The sequence below is a fragment of the Mustela erminea genome, chromosome 10 (genome assembly GCF_009829155.1).
Source record: "Mustela erminea isolate mMusErm1 chromosome 10, mMusErm1.Pri, whole genome shotgun sequence".
Lineage (NCBI taxonomy): Eukaryota > Metazoa > Chordata > Mammalia > Carnivora > Mustelidae > Mustela > Mustela erminea.
Genome location: NC_045623.1, coordinates 9,878,568 through 9,905,158, shown reverse-complemented (window position 1 = coordinate 9,905,158; position 26,591 = coordinate 9,878,568). Strand labels below are relative to the sequence as shown.

At 52.1% G+C, this 26,591-nt stretch overlaps 1 protein-coding gene across 3 annotated transcripts in view; it reads right to left on the bottom strand.

The window, feature by feature from the left end:
- Positions 1 to 26,591, bottom strand: part of IGSF3 (immunoglobulin superfamily member 3) — a 92,873-nt gene that overhangs the window by 13,463 nt on the left and 52,819 nt on the right. For 2 of the 3 annotated variants that reach the window (XM_032303637.1, XM_032303635.1), the window contains 6 exons: positions 24,963 to 25,340; positions 22,396 to 22,806; positions 16,815 to 17,204; positions 15,346 to 15,405; positions 12,605 to 13,006; positions 8,705 to 9,109 (listed from right to left, as the gene is read on the bottom strand). In XM_032303637.1, the coding sequence (XP_032159528.1) occupies positions 8,705 to 9,109; positions 12,605 to 13,006; positions 15,346 to 15,405; positions 16,815 to 17,204; positions 22,396 to 22,806; positions 24,963 to 25,340 (2,046 nt within the window). The remainder of the gene's footprint in view (positions 1 to 8,704; positions 9,110 to 12,604; positions 13,007 to 15,345; positions 15,406 to 16,814; positions 17,205 to 22,395; positions 22,807 to 24,962; positions 25,341 to 26,591) is intronic. The other variant, XM_032303636.1, reaches the window with a different exon arrangement.

Here is a 26,591-nt window from a genome sequence, read left to right as displayed (position 1 = left end):
TTCCTTGCCATGTCAAAATATTGTGAAGTGTTGAAAAGCTTGAAAGAGAGGCACTTTTGAATGTGGTGCCTGCCTGACAGGTGGGCAAGGGGTCAGCTCCTTCTCTGTGCTTGGAATCTCCTTCCCCATCTCAAGGGCAGGGAGGGCCTCGCCTGAAGCCCAGGAGAGCCCGCAGCCCCCATGCCTAATTAGGAAGATCTCAGGAGTCCTGTCTGGTACTGCCCTGGGCAGTAGGAAGCCTGCCTGCACCATCATCCTTCGTGGGGAGGGGGGGCAGCCCACTTTAGGATAGTAGAATTTTCTTAAAAAAAAAAAAAAAATTTACTTATTTATTTATGAAAGAGAGAATGAGGGAGAGAGAGCATAAGAGAGGGACGGTCAGAAGGAGACGCACACTCCCTGCTGAGCAGGGAGCCGGATGCGGGGCTCCACTCCAGGACCCTGAGATCATGACCTGAGCCGAAGGCAGTCGCTTAACCAACTGAGCCACCCAGGCGCCCTAGGACTGGTGGAATTTTCATCGGTGTGATGACAATACCTCATAGGAATAGGTGTAGCCTAAACGCAATGGTCTGTAGAAAGTTTAGCAAGAGTTTATTTACATTTTTACTACTTCCATTTCATTTTGGTCTCTGGGTTCAGTGCCACGTTCAAAGCACACCACGAGATCCAGAACTGTCAAACAAAGTGGCCAACTTTCTACTAGATGCGCAGCCACTGGCCCTGGCCCGGCGTTGCCTGAGAACTTGACAGAGATGCAGATTCCCAGACCCCCCCACCCCACCCCGCAACCGCCCTGCCATTGACTCAGAATCTGCCTCTAACAAGATCCCTGGGTGATTCACGTGAACCCTAGAGCCTGAGAATCCGCAGACAGAGCCCCATGAGTGAATGGATTTTGGGAGGGAGACAGCACACAGGTGATGGGAAAGCCAGGGGCAAAGGCTGGGTTAATACCCAGCTGGAGTCAGCAGGAGGTAGGGGCAGGAAGAGAGGCTGGGAGTGAGGCCCCACCCGCCAGCACAGGCTCAGGTGAGTGCTGCCTCCAGGGGGCGCCTCAGGCTCCCAGGGCAGTGCTGTGCCCTGTTTGCGAGAAGGGCCCTTTCTTTGTGCACCTGCAGAGTCTTTCATAGGCTTTTCATGGGGCGGGATCCTGGGTTTGGCATTCTCGGAGAGGTGGCTGTGTTACAGCAAGGACAGGTGGAAGGCCGCGAGAGGTGTCTGGGGGAACTCGGCAGCCGGGGAGAGCAGCGGCTTCACCGGCCAACCCACCCATCCTGCAGACCCTGCTTTGTATGCCATCCCCCAAACCCCCGCCCCAACCCCCTTCTTCCACCAGTAAAGGATTTCCTTACACCCTGCAAGAGCTCTTACAGGCTGTCTCACGCTGAGGTTTTTTTTTTTTTTTTTTTTAATATTTTATTTATTTATTTATTTGACAGAGAGAGAAATCACAAGCAGGCAGAGAGAGAGGAGGAAGCAGGCTCCCCGCAGAGCAGAGAGCCTGATGCGGGACTCGATCCCAGGACCCTGGGATCATGACCTGAGCTGAAGGCAGCGGCTTAACCCACTGAGCCACCCAGGCGCCCTGAGGTTTGTTTTTTTAAAGGCCTTTTGTTTCCTACGAAATTATAAGCATCTGAAGGCCAGGGACTGTGACCCAACCATTTGCTAAACAAATTAAGAAATGGGTGATTGAATAAATAGGTGACTGATCTTTTCTTGGAGGTATGGGGATCTAAAGGAGAGGCGTTTAATCCCGACTGCGACAGCCCATTTCACAAAGTGTGCGACATCTGAGCTCAGCCAGCCCTTGAAAAACAAGTGTGTAGGAGTTGTCCAGGCATAGGAAGGGAGAGAGAGGGCACCCAAGAGAGAGGGGCCAGGGGAGCAAAGGTGGGAACTGCTCGGCACACCACAGTCAGGGAGAGCAAGCGGTCAGTCCTGCAGGTGAGGTCAGAGAAGTAAGCCTCCACCGGTCTGCAAGGGGCCTGGGATGCGTACAGACGCTGACCACTGCGGCTCTCAGGGGGCCATCTGGGGCCATCTGGGGCCCTCCGACATCAGCATCACCTGGGACTTGCTGAGACCACCGAACCAAAAAGCTGGGGGTGGGGGCCGGCGAGCTGCAGCCTCACCAGCCCTCCAGCCAAGTGGGAGGCACGGTGAGTCAGAGAAGACACAGGTGTGGCCGTGAGGTGGCTGCAGGTAACGCAGGAGACAGCAGTTTCTGTACGGGGGTGCACAGGGCCAGAGGGACCAATGAGGAGACTTGGGCAGTGAAGGAGCAGAGGAGAGAGGAGGAACACTGGGCTTTACTAAAGACAGGTGACAGCGATCAGAACAGTGAGGCGCAGACAGGGCCAGTGGCCAGACAGCAGACATCTGTCAAGTTGAGGGAAGCAAGTCAGGTGAGGAGGGAAAGCTATGGGAGAGAAATGAGTGTGCGTGTGTGTGTGTGTGTGTGTGTGTGTCTCGCACCCTCCCTCAGAGAAGGAGGCAAAGACACATGCCAGTCAGGCAGCTACTATACCTACAGTCCCTCTATCCTAAGCCCCTGCTCTTCTCTCCCCCCATGGTCAGGCCCCACTTGACCCCTAGAATCTCTGGCTGGCCATACTCGGCCTGCAAGGGAGCTCTCCAGCCCCCACCCCGAACCAGGGGGAACTTCCTAAGCCACAAGCAGGAGCTTGCTGCTCCCAGCTTGGGGCCTGCTTGGGACTCCTCAGGACCACAGTTTTCAGCAGATGTCAGCAAAATCTGCGGGCAGGTTTTTCTTTGTCACATTGATTGGAAGTGGGGGTGCTGAGCGGATGAGGGCCAGGGATAGATGCAAACCCAGGCCTGGGATGGCTCTGGGCCCCAAACCTCTGGCTCTGTCCTGCGTGACTTTCAAATGACATTCATGTGGGGGAAAACAATACTTTTTTTTTTTTTTTTTAATTTTGCATGGTTTTAATATATGCCCGGTCAACGAAGGGAGGATTTTCCTTTGTTTTGTTCCACATTGCAGCAAGAGTTGCTCAGGATTTCAGAAAGCATGTCGGGGAGAGCCGTGCTGCTGGGGCTGACGGGCCTGACAGTCGGTCGGTGTCTCTAGGGACAGAGCGTCGGCGTGTCCGCCCACCGTAACTGTCCCTGAGCCCCGAGTCACTGTGCTACGAACTCCTTTTCAAAAACATTCATCCTTTATCCCACAGTTAGGGCACTGTAACCATTTCTAAAGGTTATGTGAGTAGGCATGTTATACTATCTAGGAATTTCATTTTAAGAGTAGTAAAGGGACTATTCTGAACTGTTATAAAAAGGATATGATCTGAGCACCATCAGAACTCCTGATTGCTCAGATTAGAAAATGTTATTTAACCAATTCATAGATTCCTTTCCGTGTGCTAAGCACTGTTGTAAGCACTTCATAAATACTGGCTATTTGCTCCCCACCAGATCTATGAAATACGTAACATTATCCCCAAATTTAGAGATACTGGCCAAGGTCACCCTGCTGGTAAGTGGCAGAGCCCAGATTCAAACGCAGGCTGCCTGGTCTGTCCTCGCTTTTAACCACCACATGTGATGACCCTCCACACTTTGGTGTCTAAAAGGGACTCCCTTGGCCCTCGCCCACATACCTGGGGCCAGAGCCCTCCGTGACCCCATGCTTCAGTCACGTCAAAACACGCATGCTGCTTCCTCCCTCCATGATGTCCTCTGTATACGCTGCTCCAAGCTTGAACTGTCCCACTGCCCACCCCCAGGCCGGCCCTGCCACCATCCCTGTGACTCTTCCCCAAGCTTCGACATCTTCCCAGGCTGCAGGACAGCGCCAGGCAGGAATGAGGACATGCCCCTGTCTGCAGCTGCAGTACTGAGCATGGAAACTGGCACAGAGTAGGTGCTCAAACGTGCTTGCAGAAGGCAGCGGGAGGGAGGAGCGAGGAGAAAGCAGCACAAGTTTGGAAGTGGAAGCAGCTGATGAGGAGTCACCCAGACATGCCCTGTCTTACCTGTCTGCAGACAGAGCAATGACCCTTACGTGCCGCCTGCAAACAGGTGCACCTGGCGTCACCATGACAACGGGGCCTGAGGAGGTGGGGGAGGGCTGGGGGACTCCCCTAGGGCTCTGGCGCTCCTGCTCACCGTCTCTGAGCCCCCAGCAGGCGGAAGCCACACGCACCCGGCATGCCAGGAGAATGAACCTCAGCTTGTCCTAAAAGAAAGCAGGGGCCAATCCCACTTGGGATGAGGCAGGCTGTCACTTACCAGACTGTGACAAGGACAGCCACTGTTCACATGCCCTGGACCCATGCAAGTCAAAGAAAAAAGCGCTCAGCCCTCCCAATCTGCCAGGTCAGCAAGAAGAAACTGGAGAAAACGGATTTGGCAGCATCCACAGGGTATTAAATATTCATCCTGACTACCCATCAGTAAAATCCCAGCAGAATACACCCACTGACAAGTCGGCTTTCTACACCGGAGGCTCTTCTCTTGGAAGCTTGTTTATTGCTTTGTCAATTTGAATGTGCAATATTTAATAGCCAGACCGAGAGAGGGTCGTAAACACTTGGAAAATGAGTGCTGACATTTCCCTTATTGCTTCTGTATTTAGGAATATGTGAATGGAGGTGTTTTTTGGTGCTAAAGAAAATCAGAAGAAAGCAAAGCGATGCTTGGAAATTAAAAGAGAAAAGAATTGATTAAAACCGAGGAATCGAATTTGTTGAACTGGCTTAAAGTCTTGCCTAAACGCCCCGTGGGGGGTCACACTGTGATCGATGGGAATCAGGCTAATCTAAATCAACAAAATGGGAGCGATGGCGTTCCTCGAAGATCTCCTTGGGGACGCACGGATGGAGCAGGAAGTAGGTAAAAAGAATGGTCAATGATAGATCCACGATCGATTGTGCCATCCAGCCAGAAATTTTAATGCATCAAATACCTGTGATGTGGTCAGGCCAGCAGGTGGCCCTGGCAAGACCGATCTGGGGCACAGATCACACAGAGCCCCTTGGGAGCAGGTGACATGAACAGTGAAAGGCGGACACATGGACCAGCACGAGAGAGCCAACAGTCCCTGGTTTCTCTGTGATTCTGTTGGAATAAGAATATTTGATAAAATATTCTTAAAAGCGACTGACGGCAGGTGTTGGGTGGAGGGACACTCGAAGGAAACACCAGAGCAGGGGTAAGAGGACTGTCTCGAGGGGCAAGGACTGGAGGGAGAGCGACAAGAAGAGAAGCCCAGGCTGGTTCTGAGCTCTGGTGTCCCCAAGTCTTAGGGGCCGTCTTGTGGCAGAAGTTTGAAGAAACGGGCGTTAGAGGAGACGTCAGTTAAAATCCTTCACCATGGGGCGCCTCGGTGGCTCAGTGGGTTAAGCCGCTGCCTTCGGCCCAGGTCACGATCCCAAGGTCCTGGGATCGAGCCCCACGTTGGGCTCTCTGCTCCGCGGGGAACCTGCTTCTCTCTCTCTCTCTGCCTGCCTCTCTGCCTACTTGTGATCTGTCAAATAAATAAATAAAATCTTTAAAAAAAAAATCCTTCACCATTAGCAGACTAGAACCTCTACGGGCACCTTGTGGCCCCAACTTGAAAAAAACAAATTGAAGTATTTACTAACGGGTGTCAGAAAATCACGGATGGTAAACCAGAGAGAGGTGAAGTCAAATAAAAGTACTTGGTACTGAAGAGGCTCCCTGAGAAGGAAAAAAAAAAAAAAAATTGCCTAGAAAATATGCAATATAATCAAATTAAGAGCTTGGGCTGTGGAGCCAGACTGCCCGTCTGGATTTGCATCTTGCTTCTGCCTCTTATTATGGATCACTGGGTAATCTATTTAATGTCTCTGTCCATGTCCTCGTCTATAAAATGGGTAAAACCTGGTATTGTGAGAACCAAGGAAGCTACTGCATCTAAAGCATTCAGGCTGGTGAGGAACACACACAAGAAACACTCCCTAAAGATTAGCTGCTGTGTCATTGTCACTATTCTCACTGCTACAACCACCTGTGCTGTGAGACTCCCCGTCAGCCAGCTCCAAAGATAAACTTCTTTCTATTAATGAGGCTGTTAACTCAGTGCATTAAGTACGATCTCTGACGATATGGCCTTAAAGAAAGTCAAAGTCCCCCTTTCATCATCCAACCCCACTGCTTTTTAACAAGGCACACATGGGTTCAAATCCCCCGCCCCCACCATTTACTTGACTTGGGCAAGTCAGAACCTCTGCGAGCCTCAGTGACTTTGCTGATAAAGTGGGACAGCAAGAGCCTCCTCCCAGGGTATCGGGTGAAGACAACACGGATCACACACGCCAAGTGTCTGACACAGTCAGCCCTCTGGTATTTTCCACTCTACTTCCCCTGCCTGCCCCACCCCCCACCACGAAGGCTCAGTACCAACCCGAGTGTGTGGCGGGGAAAAGAAAAAACGACCATGGAGCTCTTTGGGAAAGGTGAAGAGCTAACTGCATCAATATTTAGTAGAGGAGGATGGCAACATGAAGAGGGATGGACTCTCCCTCGTGCATCAGCCACTCCCTGGGCAGTGGTGTGTGGCCCCAGCACCCACTGGGCTCTCTGCAGCCCCCAGAGCACCTGGCAGCGGAGGGGGCACAACACTGCTCACCTCAGAGCACAGGCCACGTGACCCACAGCCCCGCCCCACAGGCTTCTGCACCACTGCTGCCCCTTCTCGCTCCACAGACTAGTTCGGCACAAGCCCCAGAGACCCGAAACAGGTCTCAGAGCAGACCCTCACCCCTAGCTCTCCAGCTACATTTTCCACCCAGGAGGAATGAGATGATGTGATGGAAAATGGAGAGACTTCTGGAAGCTGAGAAGACCGAGGCCCACCAGCCCCAGCAAGCTCGGTTTTCCACTTGACAAGCTGGTTCACTGCCATCGTGCCTCCTAAGTTGCTGGGAGCCTGGGTTTCTCCGCAGAGAAACCACAACAGGGATACAAACATCTCCATCGTTTCAGTGTTGGGTGAGTTTTTCACATAGGTGCTAGTAAGGACAGAGCCTGGCTCCCAAGAGGAACTTAACACATTTCTACCCCTTATTCTTTTTAGAAACACCGTAAGTTCGTCGAAATCCAAATAACTTGAATCTTTGCTGAGCTAATTCCTGAGCCTTTCCTTACGTGTTCCAGCCTTAGATTCCAAACAGGGGCAGAAGCAAGCAAGTATTAGGAACTGATTCAAAAAGGCAATGTCAGGCAAGGTCCTGAGGTCAGCACCGAGGCTACCTTCTACAGCTGCAGAACCATGTGACGGGTGCTGTGGCTCACAACAGCGAGCTTGAGGGCCAGAGGAGACCACAAAATGCACAATTACAACTAGAATGTCCTGGTCAGTGAGACAGGCAAGTGTGTCCCTCAGCATTTCCACAACAAGAGGTCATACAAAATGGGGTCTCTGCTTAACCCTCCATTAACCCAAAAATCTACTTAAGCAGCACAGCATCTTCTTTGAGCTTCTTGCTGCCCAGGCTTAGGCTGTAACTGTACAAGGAACCCCTTCCCATCATTTATACAACTTGCTTGTTCCAAAATCTGGTGCAGAACAGGGCTTTCACGGGGTTAGAAGAGGCCAGGGCAGCTCAGACAATACCACTATCACCATATGACGTGGCGGAGCAGACAGGTTGGTGAGTCGGTAGAAAAGTCCTCTTTGCAAGGTGTTCAAACCATCTTTGCAGAATGGGCGGGTCACAAAGTCAGAAAGTCGTCTTTGCAAGTCGCGTCTCATCCACACCACCCTTCACAACAAGGGTGCCTGCCCTTTCCTATTCAGGGGCCCAGCGGCCATGGCAGGGAACCTGGGCCCACAGCCTGGGCTCCACCTTCCACCAGCTTCCAGCCAAGGAGGAGACGGGACACACACCGGGGACACCAGGAAAGCACAGATACTTACCTGCTCCCGTGCATTAGGAAAAGGGTCCAGGGAAGGAGCAACCACTCCCCTCTCCCACCCCGGGAAATGGCATGGGGGAAAAAACACAAGCATTCAAACCCTGGGTCCACCCTTTACCAGCTGCATGACCCTGGGCGAGTCACAGTCTTTCCTGGGCTTGTGAAAGGCTCATAAAACCAGCAACCCTAAGCACCTGCCACGAGGGAAATAACTCAGTAAGGGACTCTCCCGTCCCCTGTCGCGCTCAACATTCCTTAGCTGCCAACAAGGGACAATGGTCCCTCCTCCATGCTGCTGTTGCAAGAATTTAGGAGATGACATTAAGTAAAGAGAGTCTAAAAAGACAAGACAACTAAAAGCAGTTTGCAATTCCTGATTGGATCCTGGTTTGGAAGGAAGAAAAGAAGAAAAACTATAAAGGACATCATAGGGACAACAGGGGAAATGCTGGTAGCATTCCGCAGCGGTGGTGAATTCCTGGGCCCAACAGCAGTGTCCTGGTTGGACAGGAGAGAGTCCCTGTTCTTAGGAGGCACACACTGGAGGACCTAAAGGCAGGAGACCCGACCCCTGCCAGTGACCCTCAAATGGTTCAGAAACAACAGCCCAAACCAAGCACAGGTAAGAGGTCAGCCATGGACAAGCCAGACCAGCAAACGGTCCTCTTACAGCCGCCTCCAAATCTGAAATTTCTGCAGCTATAAAGCAGGACCACTGAGGGCTCGAAGTGCGTCCCCTCTCTGTCCCCACGTACTGGCACCATGGCAAACCCTCAGCCCCCATGCCACTGACCTGGCTGCAGCACCCTGATCTCCAGGAGGTTGGAGGTCCGCTCGGCCAGCCGTGTCCAGGTGTTGTTGTAATTCCTCCGCCACAGCTCGGCCACACACTGGTACTTGCCCGCCTCTGTGTCGCTGGCCCGGCTGATGCTGAGACGCACGTTGTTGCTCGACTCGGCCTTCTCGATGGCCGTTCGGGTTCGGAAGCTGGAGGACCTGTCCCCCCACTGGACTCCTCCATCCCGGGTGAAGGTCACCAGGTCATGGAACTCGAGGGTGCCTACCGGCTGGAACCGCCACGTCACTGACACGGGGACCCGGGCCGGGTAGTGGGGTTTGATGATGCACTGCAGGTCGAAGGAATCACTGTAGGTCACACCCGGCGTGCGGGAGATAGCTGTGACAGCGAAGCCCATTTCTGCAGAGAGAGCAGAGACTCCAGCTGTGGGAGGGAGGGGGGACACCTGGCTTTCTCCGGGCAGCATGCTGCAGTGATGGCACTGCTGGCAAAGCGAACGGAGCACCGCCAAGGCTCTGGGTCTCTCCTGATGCCCGGACCACGGCTACTTTGGCTCTCACCTGGAAGCACAAGCCCAGAAGGTCACAAGACCCTGCAGACAGAGGCCAGAGACAATTCTCCTTGAGCAGCACTGAGCAAGTCCCTCTGAGTGAAACCTTCATTTCCATCTGCCTCCCATCAGTCCCCTTGCAGGAACTGAGGTTTGTAGGCAGAGCTCATCCTAGAAATCTTGGGATCCCCGGCTGAAACAGGAGAAAAGGGGTGCCTGGGTGGCTCAGTCAGTTAAGCATCTGCCTGCATCAGGCTCCCCGCTCAGTAGGAAGTCTGCTGCTCCCTCTCCCTCTGCCTGCAGGTCCCCCTGCTTGTGCTCTCTTTCTCTCTCTAAAAACTAAAATCTTAAAAACAAAAACAAAAACAAAAAAAACACCAGGAGAAAAAAGCCCCCAAGCCAACTTCATTCATTGCCTGCAAGGTGGACACAGCCTCCAGTCCCAACGCCTCCCCTGTCTGGTCTGCAGCACACCGGGGCTGGAGAATGTGAAGGCAGGTGGCAGGACACGTCCCACGTTCCTGGGCCAGGCAGTGGAGGTTCACTCACCCGCCCTTCTTTCACTTTCCTTGTGAAATTCAAAGGAGACAGGCACTGAGGGAGCCACAGCACGTGGCCAGACCTCCAGCAGCGGGGACTTGGGGTGAGGTGGGCTTCTGCCATCACAGTAGGCTGTGAGGCTCCTAATACTCCTCATGGACGGCCAGCTGACTAGTCCCTGACCCCAGCTCCTCAATGGGGGTTATCTGACTTCCCTCACCTTGAAACACTACTTAGCATTAATACACTGGTTGTGATCATAAAACCAGGGCCAGCCAGCATTTATGGAGCGCCATGCCCCAGGCATGCTGCCAATGGCTATGCTTCCGCCACACTTCACTGAATCCTCCAAATGACCTCATAGGACAAGAAGACACACCATCCATTCCTTACGGGTGAGGAAGGGGCATGGAGAAGTGAAATGAATTCCCACAGTAAAGCTGCTAGCCAGGGGCAGGCAGGTGGTGTTATCCATGGGAAGGGGTTAAAGGCACAGACCCCTGAGCCAGATGCCTGATGGTGACACTTTCTAGCTATGTGACAGCAGCAAGTTACTTCACTTCTCTCCACCTCTATTTCCCAACCCGTAAAATGGGTCCTTGTGAGGATGAAATGAGTTAATATTTTGCAACATACCTGGCATGGAATAGTACCTGGCCCATGCCCTATTCTGTCATATATGTCATTTGCTGAAGAAACAAAATGCACATAAAGGAAAGTACTTCAGATTCTGTGGGTAGAATACCAGGCACAGAATGAGTTTTTCAGATTTGTGTGGGGCGGATAAGACAGCAAATAAGTCGGCATAATCTGCTGAAAACTCTGGATTTTCAGTTTGGATTTCATAAGCTATCTTTATGTATCCTTTAAAAAAAAAGTTAAGACCCAGAGACCCAGCCTTAAACCTTAAGTGGTTGTGGTGGTCACTTGGGTCTGTGTGTGCAGTATATGTTGCCCCAAGGGTGGGGGGAACATAGGACCTCAGGAAGAGGCCATGCACCAGGGGTTCCTGGCCTCAACACCCTAAGGGGAGAGAGCTTCTCCAGGCAAGGGACTCTGTCCAGGTTTGACAGAGCACACACCAGGATCACGGAGCACGGGGCAGCCGGCTTACTCTAACTGAATGGTCACAATGGGCCAGGGCAGCTGGAGGGTGTTCCCACCTGTCATCTTCCTGGGGCGCCTGCTGAGAGCCAGCCGTACCTAACTGCACCAATATGAAAACTCATGTAGGTCACCATCTAGACTGACAGGCAACTTGACCCCACAGTGCCCTCTACTCTCCCTGCCCTAACCACCTTGGGCCGCCCTAACTATGGCTCTGGCCAGAGGCACCTCAGAGGTAGAGAACAGGGAAGTAGAACCAAGCCCTGGGATCCCAGGTCAGAGCCCCTGGTAACCCTGACTGTGAGAACCACAGACATAAGGTGAGAAGGAAAATTCTCAAGGGATTAGCGGATTCTGTGAGGTGACCTCTGGAGAAGTGCTCCGGACAAATGTTAATCACTCCTTGGATGTCCCTAACCTCATGATGTGGGGAAAAATGACTGTGACTGGAAAGTTAGACGTTTCCTCACAGGTGGCATCCCCAAAGGTCCACACTGGTGTTGACTGAGCTGGGGTGGGAGGGTGGCAAACTCAACCGGAGGATGAAGTTTCCACAGACAGAAATCTGAGCAATATGATGACTGCAAGAAGCAGGCCAGTCTTGGGGATTAAGCTTTTAGGGAAAAAAGTGTATTTGTAATCTTGGGTGGATAGTATATTTGTAATCTTCCATTGAGGGAAAACCAGCCGGGGCTACCATCGTAATGGGCGTGTGTCTAAAGGCGCCACCAGCCCTACCTATGAGGAGAGTGGACAAAGTAGTCCCAGGGAGTGGGACACAAAGCCACTGAGGACAGCTGATGTCACAGTTGTCCTCATAAACAGGAAGACCTAACAAGACAACAAGTAGCCGACTGGCCTTTTACAATTTAATATGCTGATCATATTAGGCAGATAAACATTGATAGAAGTCTCTTTCACGGCCCCATGAGAAGCAAATCTAATTCTCTGGTTTTAGCAAATCTCAAGGTATCTTTTAATTTCATGCTAATGAGGAAGTGGCTTTCCTAAGAAGGTGCCTCACAGAGGGAAAGATGAAAGCACAGGCTTCGAAAGAAAAATGGAGAGACTCTTGGCTTCCCTGGTCTGGACGACCGGCCTGTCCTTTAAAAGCTGTGGCCCTGGGCATGTGAGGTAACCCTTCTCACTCAGTTTCCTTGTAAAATTGGGTTTAGCCCTTGGCTAGGTGAAAATTCAAAGGGACAATTGAGCTTAAGTGCTTAGACTCAGCCAGGAACATAGTAAATGCTTTAAAAAAAGGGCGAAAGAGGTACTTTCTACCCTTGTATGTGTTGCTCTGGCCTTTTGAGAAGGGCTGAGCCCCTGGGCTGCAGGGCAGGAGAGCCTGGGGGCAGGCGAGGGAGGCTCTGCTCTGGGGGTGGCCGGTTTGGGCAGTGGCCAGTGGCCACGTTCCTCCACCTGGGGCCACCACTCCTGCTGGGTGGCCTCAATCCCCTGGCCAGAGTTCTTCCAACTTCCTCCTTCCAGGCGGACCCAGGAAGGGTGCGTGCCGCCAGCTGCCACCGGTCCCCAAGGCCCTCAACCCTACCCACACGTTGGTAACAGGCCCTTCAATTAAACCCTTCAGAAGGTGCCACTGTTTCCTGCCAGAACTCTGCTGGAAGTCAGGGTGAGGTTTCTGACAGGGGAGCAGTCTCCCCACTGCCCCACAGAAAGACCACCAGATGCTGCCTTACCAAGAGCCGTGATGGAGACGGGGGTGCTGGCCCGGCGTTCCCCGACGATCTGCCACTCGCCGTCCACAGCCCGCACCCACTCGGTCACGTGGCACTCGTACTGGCCCTCGTCCTCCTTCCTGCTGTTGAAGATGCCCAGGCTGAACGAGCTGGGCTGCACCTGCTCCATCTGGACGCCCCCGAAGCTGCTGCGCTCCCAGTAGGATGCGCCCGGTTGCACAGTGCCGTCCCGGTCTAGCCACATGATGTTGCTGCGGCGGTTCTGCCGGTCCACGAGCTGCCAGATGACGGAGAAGCGGCCCTGCGGCCGGCCCGCCGTGCGGACGCTGCAGGAGAAGTGCAGGTTCTCCCCCTCCAGGATGACACTGGCGTTGCTGGCCACCTCCACAGAGATGCTGCTCTCTGGAAAGAGGGAGAGAGGGCCACGCTGTGGCTTTCAGGCCGCTCCCGCCCCCTCCCCATAGCAGGGAAAGGAGGACGGGGCAGAAGTCATGCTATGCAGGTGCCGGTCACCTGGAGGGTGAAAGCCCCCCGACACTTGCTGCCACTGTGAGCCCTGGCTGCTTCTGGGCACTGCCCCCCCGGATTTTAAGATCCATAAACTCAGAGGCCCTTAGCTGGGTGCCAGGGTAATGTGTGGGATAAAGAGGGTCTGAGACCAGAGACTGAATTAGATCCTAAGAAACACAGAGCAATGACCTTGCGCTTGGGGCATAAAGGCATTTATCAGGGAATCTGCTCAGCTGGGGTTCAAGGATTTTTCCACTTGGGAGTTTGAGTAAGCTGAGTGACTCCGGAATTCTACTTCACCTCCATCTTCCTGCCATTTGGTGATACGGCAGGCAAATGAATGCTGGACATCTGTAACATGTCACTAGAGCCCTTCAGGGCAATATTAGCAAGCAGCACAAAAACAATGGGACATACTTGGAAGATAAACTTGAGCTTGCTTGGGTGTGGGTTAAAATGGCACAGGTGTCTCGTTTCACGGAGGGGTGGAGAGTACGCTCTCATACTTCTCATTAATGAACAGACCGAGGCCACCAGCTCTCCAACCCGCCACCCACGTTCAGCCCTGGTTCCACGGCTGCAGCCTCAAAGCCTCCTGCCAATCGAAGTTCAGGCAAAGGATCCACTTCCCTTCGCTCCTTCTCTACTCACTTAGTTTGCTGACGTCACTCAGTCAAATTATTTCCACTCTACGTGCTTTGTCTCTAAGACAGGGACAGTGACATTTCTACTATGCATTTTTTTAAAGATTAAAAAGGAAGTAAGACTATGCATTTAAGTGACCCAACACACTGGAGGATTCCAAAAGGTGGTCACAGTGATCATGAAAAACTATTCCTAATAACTTTTGTTTTTATAAATATCCTGGATGTTCAAATCTGTCTTCATTATGCATACATTCTTTTATCTATACTGAGTTTTAAATACAAACACCATAATGAATTCGGCTTCAGTTTTCCAGGTACCACCCACATGAAACACAGTGATTTAAAATCAACCAATGAAATCAAATTCCAGATTAAGCGGCACACCCAATCATGGAGGAGGGACACACAGACACCCATCACCATGTAGTGAATCCATCTCGTCCCGTATTTCTCCCACAGGCAGAAACAGACAAAGATGAGCACCGAGCCCCAGCAGCTAGTTCGTGCTATGGGGAGGGTGCCTGCTTTCCATTCTGGACTGGCTTGTTCCCTGTGAAAAATCGATCTGGGCTGGGTGGAAAAGAGGAATTTTCCCAGGAGCCATATGAAGATGATTTACAGAGATGGGGAGGCTCCCGGTTAGCCATCATCTACGGCACTAAGAAGCCCTAAAAACATGGATTTGGAGGCAAGCAGATGGGGCCTCTAGGCCTGGGTTCACTGCTTCCTAACTCTGTAATCTTGGGACTCTTCTTCAACCTCCCCACGCTTCCATTTCTCTTGTGCAAAATGGAGGCACTAAGAGTTCCTGATTCTCGGGGTCACAACACTGTGCACTGTCATCCTCATTAATGATAATTCCTCTTGTAAAAGACCCATCCCTAGCAAGATCGTTCCACGCGGGGAATTGAAAGGACAACTCCGCATGAAGCGATAAAAGTCCCTTCGTTTGCCGCCAGCAGAACAATGTGCAGGGCATCCCTGCCATTCCCTTTGGCCACCCCAGCAGACTCTTCCAGAAGCCCTGGCTGGGTTCCGATGGGGACTGCCTGGAAGAACCGCACCGTGATATGTGGCCCTCGGAGAAGAAAAACCAGGCTGGCGGGCTGGGTCCTACGCAGATAAGAACCCAGGGGCTGCACTGCCTGTTAAGACTAGTTCTGAGCGTTCCTGAGCCTGAGAAAAAGGCAACCGACAGTGTAGAACTCTCTGGATTAAGCGAGAACTAGCACAGACTAATGAGAATCTGACGGCACAGGCGCTGGTGAAATGTCCCATCAGGAGGGGGGTGAGGCAGCACAGGCTAAGCACGGAGCAGTGGGTCTGGAGCTGGAAGCAAATATTCCTGACACCACGCACACTCAGCCGCTCATGGGACTGACCCTGCCACGTCCCTGCAGGGTGCTCTGGCTTCTTCCTTCCTAGGATGGATAGGATTGTGGCCTCTGCAGGGATTTCGGGGGCGGAAGAGCAGGAAGAAGTGATCTATGCAGAAGCACTTGGGCTCTCGGAAGGAAAAGCGCCATTAAAATCCAAGGTATCATCACCATTCCCGATGTGATCGCTGTACTTTGGTAGACTTACCCAAGTGGCCTTGGGGCAGGATCTGGTGGTGCTGAGGGACTTTAACTACCCAGTTATCTGCTGGAAAAGCAATATAGCAGGGCCACAGATCATCAAACAAGTTCTTGGAAGGGGTCGGGGGAAATCTCTTAGTACAAAAGACACAGGAAACAGCGTGGCTGCCCTTCCCTGGATCCTTACAGCACAACGAGGAATTAGTTGCAGATTTAAAGGTAGAGAGTCCGTGGTTAAGGCAAGCACAAACCGACAGAAAACAGTCAGGAGAGCGGGCATTCGATTCAACCGTTTCGACTCTACAAATACTCAGCAAGCACGTTCCCTACGCAAAGCACCATGCTAGGCATTGCAAGGAATAAAATAAGAGTCTAAGAAACAAAATAATTTTGAGATTATTAGATGTGTGAGAGAGATTTTAAAAAATAAAGAAATAAGGACGAAAGAAAGGAATCCCACGGGTGAGAAAAGAGAAAAGTGGCAAGACCCCTCTGTTTACTTTACCCTTCTTGCTTGTGGAGGACTATATTAAAAATGGAAAAGGGAAACTCAAAGCATAGAGGGAACCATAACAAGGATAAGGGAAAGAACAGTTGGAGCAGTTGAGAAAAAGGTTAAAGGTTAGTTTAAAAACTTCACTGTCCTGTTTAAAAATCAGGGCATGGTAAGCTTTAACTCTCTTTTTAGTAAAAACAGAACTCTGAGAGAACGGAGATGTTAATAACGTCCTGATCCTAGGGGATGGGTAAACATGGTAGGCGCAAACGTGGGTAGTGTCCCCGGTTCCCAGCTGCAACGGCTCCCCGCCCAGATGAGGCCAGCTTCCCTGGAGACAGGAGCCTGGCCAGAGCCTTGGAAACCGGCTAAGCTTTCACAGGAAGGCTGTGCTCCAGGAAGACGGGAGAGGTCCCATCCACTGACTTTTTAAAACACAACTTCAATAGGGAAGAGACCCTTAGGGAAATGCCAACCCTTATACGCAAAAACCCAGACAGCAAATCCTTTTAAATAAGGGGGCTTTCTGACTGAAAATCCTCCCATAAAAGACCAACCCTTGTAAGTGATATTTCAAGGTAGGCATCTGCCCACTTCTTCTGGGCACTTGATTCCCACGTGGGAGCAAACAGTCATTCCCAGATTCCTGATTTTCCTCCCAGCTGAGCTGGCCCAGCCAGCATTTACAGAGGGCTGCTAACGCTCAGCTCTGGGATGCCCCTTCCAGCCTGCAAACACACCCCAGTGCTCTGAGTCATTGGGGGGTGGGGGGTGTGCTAAGTGTGGGCAGGCAAGCTGGAGAAGGGAGAGAGAAAGATTAGCGGGTTTCTCTGCCAGCGCTGACTGAACCCTTGGGCTCCACGAACCCCCCACCGCCAAATAGCTCATCTGTCCCCCAACTTCTTTTCAATGATGCCAGCTACAGACCAGATGGGGGTGGGGAGGGGGGAGGAGAGGTGGCAGCACATCTCTCTACTTACTGATGGGGAGGACTATGATGGGGATGTTCTTGGGCCGCTTGCTCTCCTTGTCAATGAACTCCCCGGTGACCGTCTTTTCTCTCTCTGTCACACGACAGTTGTATTTCCCACTGTCTTCCTGGCGGAGGTGGTAGATCTTGAGCACAAAGACACCATCGCTCTCCTTGGCCACTTTGAGCTGGCCCCTGGCTTCCCGATGGGCGAATTCACTGTTGAGGACTGGCACAGCATTAGGCCCCATGCTGGCGATGAGCGAGCTGTTGAAGGCCCAGGACACAGCAAAGTAACGGTCAGGAACGTTCTGTGCCTCTAGGATGCATCTGAACTCCGCCGGCTCACCCACCGTGTACAGCCGCTTCTCGGTCTCCAGCCGAACGGTGAACTCTTTGTCTAAGGAAACCAACAACAAAACGATGCATTCTGGGTGAACACAGGGATCCCCCGCTACCCCAACAGTATCCGCAAATTCCTACCACCGGGCCCTTCTGGGGGCGTGCTAACCACAGGGAAGGCATGTCCTCGCTAGTCTTGGGAGAAAAATCCAACCGACGCCCAGGGATAATCTGAGGACCTGAGAAACTCCTGAATATCTCGGAGAGAACTCAAAGGTAGCTAGACCCAGACAGTCTAAGGGGCTCATCATCCCAGTTGAGACGGAGGGGACTCTGTAGCCTATGATGTCCAGGATTAGACCGCAGAGGTCAATAAGGAATATCATTCCTGACATCACTTACCCAGGTCTAGCTCTCACCTATACCCCCCGAAATTCCATTTAAGCAACAGGCCTACAAACATTTTCTGCCAATGTGGTGGGACCCACACCATGGAAATGTGAGAGAGGAAGTTACACAGGGGCCTAGGCACTAACCCCAGTGCTAAGAAATACTCGAAAATGTACCGATAACTGAGATATGTTCTTAGTCCCCTGTGCACGCTGGAAATAAAACACAGGTAATTACGACAATCCCTCGCACAAAATTCCACAAAGTGAAAATGAATGTCTCTCCACCAGTCACCACCTGTCAGATCAAATCTCGAGAAGGAGGGAGAGGGAAGACACCAAGTTCTGCTGAAAGTGAATGACCTCTGAGATGATCAGTGAGGCCAAGCACCCTCCAGAGAGCTGGCTGTCTGACCGGGAAGGAGCGGGGGCTCAGAGAGGGAAAGGCTCATGGCTGCACACAGCGTCCCATAGACGGTGAGACACTCACCGCCCCTCGTGGGCACCCATGGCGGAAGTGGGGGCTGAGACGAAGGATGAAGGTTTGCAGAAAACAGAACCACGAGGCCTTGGGTAGGAGGGCTGGAGCTAGGTCCCTCCTTCTTTCAGGTCTAGCTCTGACCCCCTGAAGAGGGGAAATCACAATCCAGGTATGTTTGAATTCCTCATAGACCTGTTGGCTCTGACCTCGACTACCTTCCGTATGCTGGCATTTCCAAGCTTCTACCACTAACTTTGTGACCTTTGCCCCATTTTTGTCCCCCTGTCCTATGCACCCTTCGAGCAGATAAAAAATTCTATTTTCGGGGCACCTGGGTGGCTCAGTTGGTTAAGCAGCTGCCTTCGGCTCAGGTCGTGATCCCAGTGTCCTGGGACTGAGTCCCGCATCGGGCTCCTTGCTCGGCGGGGAGCCTGCTTCTCCCTCTGTCTCTGCCTGCCATTCTGTCTGCCTGTGCTCGCTCTCTCTCCCTCTCTCTCTCTAACAAATAAAATCTTAAAAGAAAAAAATTCTATTTTCCCTGAAAAATCACAGGGATCACAAGTATGCATCTTTGACATCCTCTTTTCCAGTCCAAACTCGGCTTTTCCTCTCCCTGTTCCTGAGGCTCTCAACCACTCCCCCTCCCCTCCCCCATGGGCTGGTGTCTTGCTCCAAACATCCATATTCTTCAGCAAATTAACTCCTTCCTTTAGGATCCCAAATTCCTGACAAAGCAAACCCCAATCAACGACTCCCAGGGGCTCACCTCCCCGGGGACAGCTGCTGCCTCAGCTTCCTCTTCCTCAAAGACCAGTCCTACGAGGCAGGAACTGAAGTGAGTTTCTCTTTGTCACCCCCTGCCCAAAAGGGACACACCAAAAGGGAACTGTGCCTGTGTTATCGGCCAGACAGTGGCTCTGTGGTAAACCCAATTACAGTCACTTGACATCAATGATTTAAAAAAAAAAGAAAAAAAAGGCATGCCTTCCAGATAAATGGCACGGAAGACATGCAAACAGGTGCCTGAGACCTCGGAACTTTCCATTTCCATTTCCTCAGAGTTAGGCTGGCTACAACTGTGGCTTTCTACTTGTGGCAACCAGAGACTCTTCTACTCTTGCGGGACAACCCCATGGTTTGGTGAAGCTTGATGTTCCCAGGTTGAAGACACAAGACTTTGAGCGTACCACCGCCTTCCTGTGCAGTTGGTCCTTGGGGATGATGCCCAGTCTATTACACCTCCAGAAACTGATTTCTGCTTTTCCCAATGCCCCTCACTCTTCAGCTCCCTGAAGTTTGGCTTCTGGCCCCTCTCCCATACTTCACTGTCTTAGCAAATGCCCTCAATGATTCCCCTGCCCACCGTGGCCCCGACCCATCGCACCAAAGGCTTCTCTCAAGCAGGTTTCAGTCGGACCCACTCTCCTCCCTTGGGTTCCATGACGTCTTCCTTCCTGATTCTCCTCTTGCTTGACTGACCCCTTGGTTTCTTTCTCTTTCTTACCGAAACCTGCTCCTCTGACCTCTCACTGCTGCTGTTCTCCTGGGCCTTTGCAATTACCACCACACAGCTCCTCCCAGGCCCTCATCCCTCCCAGGATCAGCACGGACAGTGCTTTAATGTACTGAGCATCTCTGTAAGCTTCTGCGTGAAGGATGGAGTCCTGGACTGAAACTGACAAAAACAGAAGAAAAGACAACCAGGGCTGCCACCGACCGGGAAGCAGAGGCTTTGAAGCAGGACTTTGTTCTTAATACCTTTCTTTCCCCTTCCCTCCCCATCCCAATTCAAGGAATCACCCAGAGCCCTGGCCTCAGGGTGCCCAGTACGTGGATTCCTGCTCCGTGCGGTGCTCCCCATTCTTCCGTCTCTAGCACCCGCTGCCTGCTTTCCAGACTGCAGCCCACCCACCCTGGTCTCAGAGCTCTCTCCTACCTGGTCTCCCCACGGCAGGACCGACCAGTTTAATCAACCTCCAGCTGGCCTCTGGGGTTCTGTCCTTCTGGAACCCAGAACTCATTGTGTCACTCCTTGCTTGAAAATCTCTATTTCCCCCTACAGGTGTCTGAAGCAGTGGTTTTCAAACAGTCCTCGGGAGGGGGCAGAGGAAAGGGCAGTTTCTTTATGTAAAATCTTTTGTTGCCCAATATAGAAAACATTTGGTTAAGGGCAGTGAGGGAACACTGGCCCTCAGCGTGCCTTCCTCCACCACCTCCTGGCAGGCACCTCTAAGGGGGCTCCCAAGACCCCAAGAAGGACAGCTTGCAAACACTGGGGCTACGGAGCCAAGGCCGAGCTCCACACTCCAGCACGTGGGCCTCAGGCCTCCTCTCGTCACTCATTTCTGGGCCTCAACCTCTACCCTTGCCATGGGACACATTTTTGTGCCCTTAAGCTTGCCCCTCTGGTGTCTCCTCAAGCTTCAGACTCAGCTCCACTTGCCCTCCTTGCTGGTTTTCCTGGATTTGCCTTCACTCTCCCATTCAGGGAAAACTTCAGGTCGCCAGGGCACTGCCTAGTCACTGTGTCCCAGAGCACCATCCACATAGCATCACAGACCTCAGAACACCCCCCTGAGCCACCGGCCTTCACAGCTGCCCCTTCCCTGAGGGCAGGCCCCAAGAGCTGTTCATCTTTGAATCCCCAGCGGCTCTCGCCGGACCTTCACCGCCGCAGAGATTCACTGAATGTTTACTGAAAGGAACTAAGGGAAGGGCCAGATGCGGCTACAACCATGGAACCTGAAAAGCTTGGGGGCACCGAGTAAAGTCATCAACTTTTTTTTGCATCTAGTTTTCTCTTGGCTGGCTTAGTCTGAATACATTTGCTGGGCAAATTCAAAAAGTCCTAATCCCAAATTGGTAAGATTAAAATAAAGAAGATTAACTGATGCTACCTAATTTGAAAGCATTAAGATTCAAAATTTGGTCCAGACTTCTGAAGCTGATCTTAAAGCCAACCAGAAAGGGAAAGGATAAATACGAAATGAAGTGCCTTCCCCAGATGTCTTAGTACTGGAAGATCCAAAAGCTGCTAACGGCTCTGGGCCCGACAGAGCAGATAAAGCACTCTCTTTCCCGGAGTCGATCCTTCTCATGAAAGCCCATCCGCTGTCCAGAGAATCCCTTCTGCCCTCTTACCTGTAGAGCTGTGCCAGACAACATAGACAGCAGAAGAATCACCTGGGATGTGTACTGGAAATCCAGCTTCCCAGCCCCCCCAGCCCCGCTCCAGCAGCCTGATTCAGGAATCTGTACCACTGGGTAGATTGGAAGCACTGCTCTACATGGACACAAGAAAAAGTGGCAGAAGGCCAAGACCACTGACTGTGTGTAGCAAACAGGACAGCGAGGTCAAGGTCAGGTCCTGAAAATGAGACCCCAAATGTACCACAGATCATCTCCCATAAACCACACCTCCAACCACAGCTCCTCCTGGAGGTGAGGAACAACACAGGAACGTCCTCAGGCTACTTACTGCACCTCGATGATGGCTCGATGACCAAAGTCAGGGCACTGAAGGTCTCGTGGAGGGCCTGCTGCTGCCCAGCCAAGGCAGCCCGTGACAGACATTAGCTCTGATCTGGAGCATGGCTGGACTCGGGGGCACGGGGCAGTCGGAGAGTGTGGGGAGTCAGAGAGGATCTCTGCTCATGGAGTCATCATCTTCTCACCCCAGCTATAAACATGTCAACTCAGCCTCCTCAGGGAGCCCCCTTAGCAGGTCTTTCACCAGTGAAAGCCCTTATGGGAGAATCTGATACTCGCCAGGCGGACCTTGATGCCCTGCCCCGGGACTTCTCCTGGGGCCCCATCATAAAGCCACTGCTCTCAGTATCTGCCCCATCACTGACTCACTTTGCAGAACTTCTGAAGGACCCTGAAGTACTACGTGATAAAGCATTCTGGAAATTATAAAACACTACCAAGGACATAGTATTAATATAGAAAATCATAATTAAAGCCAAAATTTCCCTAGATCATAATTTCAGACCTCTGATGGAAGGCTCATAATCTCAAATGTCTTCTACAAATAAAATAGGACTGGTCACCGAAACAGGTAATGTCATCAAAGTGGGGGGGCAGCCCCTGGGAACCCAGTTCATTAGATACAAAACAGTTTATGTGAAATCTTCCCATTTTTAAAAATGAACCTGTAATTCAAGAAAAATATCAAATACCCCATGGGCCCAAGAAACCCTGTCTGTAAGCCGGATTTGGGCTGGCTGCCTCCTCTCCAAAAGTCACTAGAAGGTCGATTTTAGGCAGGCCCCTCTATGTTCCTAGTACTTTCAGAGGTCACCAGAGAAGGATTCTGCACCTTCTCCTAGCATCAGACAACCTCCCACCCCACCAGCAAGAACAAGAGAGAGACTGACCTGTGGGCTGGACGTTGACCACAGTACCCTCGGACCGCTTTCGGGTCATGGCGTACCATGAGCCATCCGGGTCCTGGATCCACTCGGCAGCCTCACAGTAGAACTCGCCCTGGTCGGAGGGCTGCAGGTGGAAGACGGTGAGGCGGAACGTGGAGCCCCCCAGCTTGTCCAGCCGCACCTCCCCCAGGCTCTGCCTCTGGGCGTACTCGCTGCTGGAGTGCAGCACGAAATCTCGGCTCAGGGCAATGACCTCTGCGGGCTTCTCGCCCCCTCGCTGCCGGAGCCAGGCCACTGACAGGTGGCTGTGCTGGAACGTCTCTGTGGTCACCTCACACGTCAGCTCCAAGGGGTCCTGCTCCACTTTGTGCAGAGTCTGGGGCACGGCCGTGGTCTGCAGGGTGTCAGGAATCACTGCAACACAGAAATGTCCCGGGCGCACGGTCCCAAAGCTGCAGAACCTCACCCTTGCCGGGGGGCCAGCCACTGACCCCACACGGCCTTCAGCAGTCACCAGGAGGCCTCGGTCAACCCCAGATGGCACAGAAACAGAAGGAGTTTCCTGCGTGGATTTGGACTGCAATTTTTTGGCACTTAACGCTTACCTGTTTGCTATTTTAATAACACTTGGCTAACTCGGGCAGGACGTACTTCATTTCTCATAGTAAATGAACTCCCTAAAAATACCGTGTCAACAAGAATTCTCTTTAAGGCCAAATGAGATTTTGTTGTTCCTTCTGGTACTGCTTCAAGATACTTCGCTTGGCTTCTGACCGATCCTCAAAAGTAAATAGTTCTTAGAAGTTGCGTTTTCACATGTCTGTGCACCTCGCTGACTTCCTCCCCTCTCACTGCCTCACCCCCATGCTGCCCCCACTTACTTCAGCAATGCAATGCTCTAGCAAGGCTATGTTGTAAAAAAAAAAAAAAAAACAGAAAGAAAAAAAAGTCTTTGGCAGAGGAAAGCAACAACAACCTTGATCATCAGGTAGGTGGAATTTTCCTGTAATTCATGTGTCAGAGGGGTCCGTGCTAGAAGGAAGCCTCAGTTCTGGCAAGTAAGAACATGGCCCCATGGCCCCTTAGTCAGAACTGTACTCTGGGGGCACCTGGGTGGCTCAGTGGGTTAAGCCTCTGCCTTCAGCTCAAGTCATGATCTCAGGGTCCTGGGATCAAGCCCCACATTGAGCTACCTACCTCTCTGCTTACTTGTGATCTCGCTCTCTGTCAAATAAAAAAATAAAATCTAAAAAACAAAAACAAAACCAAAACTGTACTCTGGAGACTCAACACCCCCCTGCTTGGCCTGGGGCCACCCCAGTCACAACCAGTGTGTGCTTTCTTACTGAGCTCATCTCAGGCCTGGGTCTCACAGGCCTCTCGACAGGATGCAGACCGACAGAAAGGAAAAGCAAGTTTGGTGTGGGGTGGGGAGGGAGAACTCAGTGTGGACAGCACTGGGGCCTAATGTTCACCCATGTAGAGGGTCAGCAATAATAAAGCTAGTCTGTTTTTCTGCTCAAGATATAATTTCCAAGCAGAACTGTATAATAAAAACTGGAGATTAAGACTTGGGCGGAAAAACAGACCAGCCTTGATTTCGTTGACTCTTCCAAATCAGCAAGCCTGGTGGCCCACAGCCGTCCACACTGAAATCTGTCCCCTCCCACCAGCAACCTCCAACATTCAGGGGGTACTAGGGCCAAGGGAGACAGCTGGTGCACAATCCCTTGCTTGTGCAGCCGGAGGACCTGGGGAGTGGCTCTGGGTGTGAACAAGGACCTGCAGGTGCACTCGCCTCCTGATTCAGCAATGCCCTGCAAGTCTCAGAGCCCCAGAGCCCCAGAAGCGCAGTTTTGCTTCTCTGCTAGCTGATGTCCTATACTCCACCTCCATCACTTCTTCAGGCAGATCATCAACCACAAATGTCCTTGCCTTCGATTTTCGTATCTCCTTTCACCAGCTACAGGATCAGTTAACCTTCTCCGAATTCTTAACACCTGCATTCGATCTTTTGTTTTAGCCCCAACCTTCTATTTACAAGGGATTTACAAGGGAACCCACAACCTTTGTTCACTCATGCTACTGGTTAACCAGTAAGACATCTGGGGAGCTTTGGGTTTTTGTTGTTGTTGTTGTTTAGTCAAGTAAAGTTGCACGAGGAAAGCAGGGACTCAGTAATCCGGACTCAGTATTTATTTCCTCCCCTGCCCCACAACCCATATGGTGAATCTAATCCTTCCTTCCCCCACCCCCAGTGGTGTTTGGAGGTGAGGCCTCTGGGAGGCGATGGGGTCATGGAGGGGGAGCCCTTGGAAAGGGACCTCAGTGAGCTCTCTCATTCCCTTTCTGCCATGGGAGAACACAACGAGAAATCAAAGGTTGGCAACCCAGAAGAGGACCCTCACCAGAACCAACCGTGCCTGCCACCTTGACCTTGCACTTCCAGCCTCCAGAGCTGTGAGAAATCAACACTTGTGTCAGCCATCTGGGCTGTGGCATTTGGGCATAGCACCCCGAGCAGACTCACTGGGGTGGGATGCCAGCCACAGAAAACATCATCTCCTTACCCACAAGGTTCATCTTGGCACTGTAACTCCCGAAGTACTGGTTGTCCGTGCTGGGCGTGTGGCACTCATACTCCCCGGCGTCCCGGGCCTGCAGGTCGGTGATATGCAGCAAGGCTGAGTTTCCCTGGACCCTCTCCACGTAGATCTTCCCCCCGCGGACTCGCTGGGTGTAGATGGCGTAAGGGAAGGAGGAGTCCACGGTGCTGACGATTTGGACCTCCCGTTCTGGGGCGGATGGCAGGTAAATGGACCACTGGAAATTCTGCTCCGAAGGCCCCTGGTAGCCGCTCACGTTGCACCAGATGGTGATGTGGGAGCCCTCCGTGCGGTACAGGGGTCCTTCCTGGACGGCGACATGTCGCTGTGCCAGCACTACACCTGTGGGGGACACACAGACAGGCTCGCTTACTTCCCAGACCAAAATGCAGAGTAGGCAGCAATCTTCAAAAACGTTTGTGATTTGTATGACATGATCATATAAATAGCTTCCTGGCCCTCTCTGAGGTGCTCTGTGATTTATAAATATTAATTAAAACACTGCGCTAAAGCTCTGTCCCGAATTTGCATATATGGAGATCTGACCAAGCAAAGCCGCAGTTGGTTACTGATTCAACGGCTGAACCCTTGGGAATTTCATTTAGTCCCTCTGCCATTTGTATAGTGGTTTTATATCTACTTATTAATGCCGTTTATAAAGTTTTTAATGAAATGAGCAGGAAACGTTGACTCCTTGACACCCATTCCCATGAAAACAAATAAAAGCAACCGTCCTGCAGTCTGGGCCTGTAGGATGAAGGGAGTCCTGCGGCCCTTGCTTTGGTGCTGCGCCCTTTGTTTTTAGATGTAGCTCTTCCCAGCACAGGAGGTGGAGGAGCAGTTACTCACCTCCTGGAGCTCCTGCAGGCGACTGCAGCTTGAAGCTGAATGTACATGAATGTGGAAGGACAGCCCCGATGCCCGCACACTGGCCATGGGGGGAGGGGAGCTGCCAGTCTGGCTGGTTATGCTGCTCTGGGCTCACCCCTGCCTGCCTTCTCCTCGTTCTTCTCAACTACGCTCTCCCCCATAGACTCGGGAGCATGGAAAATGGTGAGTTTCATTTCTCATTCCATGCTAGCCTGAGGCTGCTACTGCCTGAGCCCCAGGGCAGGGAGGAGAAGGCGCCCCCCCACATCTCCTCACCAACACCGACCCCCCACCCCCAGGCCGAATGGCCTTCCTTCCCTGCAGCAGCTGGGTACAGCAGTGAGGCACAGGGGGCAGGTGAGTTCTAGCCCCTGTTCTGCCAGTAACTAGGACTGGCTGTGTCATCTTGGACAGGCTGCTTTTCCTTTCTGGACCTTGATCTCTTCATCTATAAAACGATTTCTAAGAAGGCTTGGGAGTGGACCAGCACATACGTTAGGGCTGGCTTTGTCCCTTACTAGCTGTGACCCTGGCTTAATTACTTAAAACCTTGGGGCCTCAGTTTTCTCATCTGTAAGACTGGGACAATAACATGGGCCTCACGGAGTTCTCAGACTCAGTAAGATAACGCCCATAGGGGCACCTGGGTGGCTCAGTGGGTTAAAGCCTCTGCCTTCCGCTGGGGTCATGATCCCAGGGTCCTGGTGATCGAGCCCCGTATCA